Source organism: Ailuropoda melanoleuca, chromosome 20, assembly GCF_002007445.2.
Source record: "Ailuropoda melanoleuca isolate Jingjing chromosome 20, ASM200744v2, whole genome shotgun sequence".
Taxonomy (NCBI): domain Eukaryota; kingdom Metazoa; phylum Chordata; class Mammalia; order Carnivora; family Ursidae; genus Ailuropoda; species Ailuropoda melanoleuca.
Window position 1 is genome coordinate 30,123,958 of NC_048237.1, and position 6,000 is coordinate 30,129,957.

Genomic DNA, 6,000 nt, shown 5'->3' on the forward strand with positions numbered 1-6,000 from the left:
TCTTTTAGCCTTTCATCTTCCCGGATAAAAGACTTCACTACTCTGGAGCACGTGGGTGACTCAGACTAAGTATCTGCCTTCAGCTCAGGTCATGATCCTAGGGTCCTGGGTCATGATCCCAGGGTTCCTGGGATTGGGCTCCCAGCTCAGTGGGGACTCTGCTTCTCCCTCTCCCTCTGCTTGCCACTTCCCCTGCTTGTGCTCTCTTGCTCTCTCTTTGTCAAATAAATAAAATCTTTAAAAAAAAAAAAAAGACTTCACTATGAAGTCTTACTATAGAGACTTTCTCTCAACTCTTCCTAACTAGCTGCTCTCTTTGTAAAGTTTGTATGATTTCTTCTTTCTTGCTTGAGCTCTCCTCTCAAGAAGGTTCCTACCTTTTGTCTTTGTTCCTTATGTCAAATGGAAGATTATTGGTTTTTTTCCTTTCAGAACATGCCGGTTAATTTCAGAGAACTAGGCACTGGGGCACTTCTACAGTCTTGTATATTTTGACAGGGTTGTCAGGCTCTTGTATTTAACCTCTACTACTTTTGGCAGTCTTTTCTCATGTTTTGATATTACAGATGATTGTTTCATTTTGGTTGTTTGCATTTTGGTTTTATAGTCCTTTTTTGATCTTTTAGGAGGAGAAGAAGGAGATGGCTACCTTGACTCTGGGTCTAAAACTGGAGTCTTAAAATTCTTTGTAAAAAATTTATTTCTTGCTTGATATGTATCCTATCGCATGCATCAGAATATAGAATGATACAGTGACTTTCACAAATGATATTTCACTGACTAGTACTTGGCCATGATTCTAATTTATATATAATTGTGATCTTTGCTTTGGCCTAAGAACGCTTGATACTAGATACTTCATTTTCATAATTTTCATTAGCTCATGTTAACTCTTACTAATTCTGTATTGATTTCCCAATTGTAGTCAAGTAAAGGAGAATTGACTGCACTTGTACATCAGCTTCAAGAAAAAGACAAGTTACTTGCTGCTGTGAAGGAAGATGCTGCTGCTATTAAGGATCGGTGTAAGCAGTTAACTCAGGTGACGACATTCTTGTATTTAAGGGATATATGTTCTGAATCAGAAGCAGTGAAAGATTTCAGAAATTGTCTGTAATTACAGATTTCATTATTTGTATAGCAAATTTATACCCAGTAAAAGTCAGTTTCTTGTAGAATTGTGGTAGTGGTGTCTCACTTTTTCATGTTGTTATAGCCTACAGTTGAGTTATGAATTTAAAATAACAGTGCTCCTAAATATATTAATTTCAAATAACAGAAGCATTTGGGCATTGGGGGCATGTTTCGGTTGGATCTGACCTAAAATTAGTCTTTAAGGAAGCACAGAACTAGGTGTGATCTTGTTTAAATCCAATAGGATAAATGTGGAGCACTTAATAGGTAATTTTATTTACAAAGGTCCTTGTGATAAATATTTATAATTTTTAATCAATGAAGTGCTTCAAACCCCAGAAATTTTACTCCGAGAGGTTAAAAAACAAAAAACAAACCAAAAAAAAAACCTTAAAAAAATTATGTAAAAATACGTCAAATGATAAAAATTTCTAATTAGAAAATAAATCCGTCCTGGGGATGTAATGTACAGCATGGTGACTGTAGTTAGTAATACTGTGTTATATATTTGAAAGTCACTAAGAGAAAGTATATCTTAAAAGTGCTCATCATGAGAAAAAAAATTTGTAACCATAGTGGTGATGTTAACTAGACTTCTTATGGTGATCAATTTGCAATATATAAATACCAAACCGTGTTGTATACCTGAAACTTCTGTGATGTTCTATGTCTGTTATATCTCTAAAAAAAATTATGTAGACTGAGAACATAATTGAAATTCTGAAGAAAATGTAGTCTTATTCCTCCTGACGTACTTGTTTCTCCTTTTAGGAATTAAATACAGTAAATGAGGTTTATTTTTTTTTATAATTCATAGAAGCTACTTGATGACATTATGAGGATGGCCTCATTTGAATATAAAACCTTTTATGTGAATTTGAAGTAAATAAAAATTAATGAAAAAACTTAGATTAGGATTAGTCAACGTTGTTACTAAAATAAGTATGTTTCCTTAAGATCACACACTTTAGTATAGTTTCATGTGGCTATAATTTCTGACTATAATTAAAAAATTAAAAAGGTGTCCACTTTGTAGTAATTCATTGAGCTATATAAGATGTGTGTACTTTCTTTCTTTGCAGATGTAAGTAAACTCTTATGGGAGGAAACCATCAAGTACATAAAAGTTTTAAATTTTGGGGGTGCCTTGGTGGCTCATTCAGTTAAGCATCTGACTCTTGATTTCGACTCAGGTCATGATCTCAGAGTTGTGAGATTGAGTGTTGGGTCCCACGCTGGCATGGAACCTACTTAAGATTCTCTTTCTCCCTCTTGCTCTGCCCCCCCACCCCCACATGTGTGCATATACTCACTAAAAAAAAAAGTTTTAAATTTTTTCAGTGTCTTAGAGGAGGGGATATAAACTGATCATGCCTGCAGATAACTTTAAAGTTGGTTGGCTCTCTTTTACTTTGATAATATTTGTTCTAGGAGTTCATGATAGTTGCAATACAAAATGAAATCACCCTTTTAAGATTTGACTTGGGAGGATAATAAAACTTGGAGTTCTGATTTTTTACTTTCCCTTATTCCATCTTCCATTCTGCTATAAACATGTCTTTTTCTTTTCTCTTAGGAAAGAGACTTCTTTTCTCTGCTAGGTTATTTTTTTAGGTTATTTATTTATTTAGGTTATTTATTTAAAACTTTCTTATCAAGTTAGAATGTAGGATTTATTCTAGGTTCAGCTTTTTAACTCTTAGACCAGAAAGTGCATTTGGAATAAGGGTAAACAGAACAGCAAAGTGTTTATGAAAGCAATTGGTATAAAGGTAGATACAGGTAAGATGCAGAGACAATTTCTTTTTTAAACTTTGACCTCAAAATTCATACTTGTCTTACTGACCTCACTTTTGCTGATGCTAAAAATGTTTTTTTATTATAATCTAATAGTACTTATTTTTTTAAATAAGTTTGCATAACTTTTTCTGGTTTATTCTTCTAGGAAATGATGTCAGAGAAAGAAAGAAGCAATGTGGTTATAGCAAGGATGAAAGATCGGATTGGAACATTAGAAAAGGAACATAATGTATTTCAGAACAAAATGCATGTTAGTTATCAAGAGACTCAGCAGATGCAGATGAAGGTAACTTTTTATTTTTTGAAAACAATGAAATTTTGCATTCATCAGTTAACAGACTTTTAAATGCCTAATATGTGTAAGGCTGTGTGCTGGGTGATGATACAATGGCTAAACTGGCTCCTTGTCTGTAAGTAAGCACCTTTTCGAGGTGGGGTTGAGGCAGAGGCTGGAAGCTGACAAGTAAATACTCCATTGCAATATAGTGGTCCCACGTTATCCCTGTTTCATTTTCTGTGGTTTCAGTTACCTATGGTCAGCTGCGGCCTGGAAGCAGATGATTCTCCTTCTGACACATTGTCAGAAGGTCAGTTGTAGCCTGACGCTGTGTCACAGTGCCTATGTCATTACCTCCCATCTCATCGTGTAGGCATTTATTATCTCGCGTTATCACAGGAAGGGTGAATTCAGTATAATATATTTTGAGAGAGAGAGATCACCTTCATGTAACTTTTATTACAGTATATTGTTATAGTTCTGTTTTTAGTTATTGATCTCTTAACTGTGCCTAACTTATAAATTAAACTTTGTGATATATATGTATGTATGTATAGGAAAAAGACATAGTAGACCCATGGTTTAGTACTCTGCGGTTTTAGGCATCTTCTTGGGGGTCTTGGAAGGTATTACTGTGGATAAGGGGGGATTACCTTAGAGGTAAGCAGTGAGTGCTTTGGAGCCATTGGGATGGGCAATAGGGAAGAGGAGGATTATAAGGAAGACTTATTAGAAATGATATGCAAACTGTGTTCAGTGTTTTAAAACAATTAGGCCTTATTAGGTAAGAGAGTGAAGAAATGGGCACTGGGTTATTACTTGGTGTGATTCCTTAGTCCCATTCCTAGAGGTGATTGTGTGGTGGGTCTATTTTGGGGCCCAGGTTGGAGCTTTTTAATGAGTGCATCCCAGGTGTTTCTGTTAGAGATTGCCCAGTGATGATTGTGAGAAATGCAGTAGGAGTTGTGTTTGGAAATCAGGGCTGGAATGAGGAAAAGATCGAGAGATGTAAATAGAGGCCCTGTCTTCAAGGGCCTTATATACCTGAAGACTGGGGAGCCATTAAAAGAATTTAAGCAACTCAGTTATTATATTAGTATTTTTAATTACTACTCTGGTAGCAGTGTGGAGAGTGGAACGAGATAATTGCAAGGCTTTTGCAGGAATCCAAGTCTGAGAGCAAGGGCCTAAAATCAGATGTTGACAACGAGGGGTTGAGTTTGAGTGATGTATAAGAGTAAGTAGATGGGGCTTGGTGATGGAGTGGAGGAGAGAGCAAAAGAAAGCTGATAATGAAGGATGACTCCTAAGGTTTTGGCCTAAGTGACCTGTCTCTTGTTTCACCTCTCTTCTTACAGTGTTCAGAAGGTTCAGTTCTTACTGTCTTTTCTGCGTAATACTCGTTTTCATATTTCCAGTTAAGTCTGAACCAGTGGTTGGTTGGTTGATTTTTCTCTCTCTCTTGCCCTCCCTCTCTCTCTCTCTCAGATTGAAATACCATTATTATTTTTTTTTAAGATTTTATTTATTTATTTGACAGAGAGAGACAGCCAGCGAGAGAGGGAACACAAGCAGGGAGTGGGAGAGGAAGAAGCAGGCTCCCAGCAGAGGAGCCTGATGTGGGGCTCTATCCCAGAACGCCAGGATCATGCCCTGAGCCGAAGGCAGATGCTTAACGACTCAGCCACCGAGGCGCCCCTGAAATACCATTTTTATAGTTGGTGGAGAGGCTGTTGAAGAACATGGTTTGGGTTGGCTTATCTAGTGGGTGTCTGATATTCCTCCTACTTGAACTTTTGGGCCAGTGGTCTTTTGAATTATTTCCATTGCTAGCTAATGCTTCAGTTTGGAAGCTCTCGTCATCACCTCAAATTTAACATATGTCTAAAATCAAGCTCTTGCTTTTGGTCAAGTTCTTATTTTCCAACATCTGAGGCATTATTATCCTTACGCTTGAATCCTTTGACTTCTCTCTCTTGCCCAGTTTATATTTTTTTTCTGAAATCTTTAAAATACTTTATTTCAAGGTACTAATTTCATTCAGTCCTTAGACATCACCTTAGTTTATGATTTCATACTGGCATAATTATAGTGGCTTTTTAATCTCTCATTTCTGTTCTAACATGTAAAGAGTGTCAGATTTTTGTTTCTAGGATACTACTTTGATCACATTGCTAGTCTGCTGAAAAATCTTAAGTTATTCCTCACTGCTATCAAAGTCCCAGTGTTTTCCACAGAAATAACACTAACAACAAACAAGAAGTGAATGAATCTGTTGTCAGATTCTTACAGCGTCCACTGCTTTGTGCTTTCATTTGACCCAGTCCTCTGTCTTTCCAACGCCCAGCCGTTTGAGATATTCTTTCCCAATGATAAATAGGTTATTGAAGAACGGATTTTCCTAGACTCAAGTGATTTTTTTTTTCTTTCTTTCTTTTTTTTTTTTTTAAATATTTATTTATTTGACAGAGATAGAGACAGCCAGCGAGAGAGGGAACACAAGCAGGGGGAGTGGGAGAGGAAGAGGCAGGCCCATAGCAGAGGAGCCTGATGTGGGGCTCGATCCCATAACGCCGGGATCACGCCCTGAGCTGAAGGCAGACGCTCAACCGCTGTGCCACCCAGGCGCCCCATTTTTTTCTTTTTCTTAATTGCCACTTTTAACTTGGAAATTAGTCAAGTATTTGTAATACTCTTATTGAGGGTGGAAGGTGATTTATCATTTTTCTTTTTCTTTTTTAGAAGCCAGGATATATATATATATATTTTAATGATTTTTTATTATATTA

General features: G+C 36.6%; 1 protein-coding gene across 1 annotated transcript in view; it reads left to right on the forward strand.

Moving 5' to 3' along the window:
- KTN1 (kinectin 1) overlaps positions 1 to 6,000 on the forward strand; it is a 107,894-nt gene that overhangs the window by 52,201 nt on the left and 49,693 nt on the right. The window contains exons 6-7 of the mRNA XM_034648689.1: positions 926 to 1,042; positions 3,080 to 3,220. Of these exons, the coding sequence (XP_034504580.1) occupies positions 926 to 1,042; positions 3,080 to 3,220 (258 nt within the window). The remainder of the gene's footprint in view (positions 1 to 925; positions 1,043 to 3,079; positions 3,221 to 6,000) is intronic.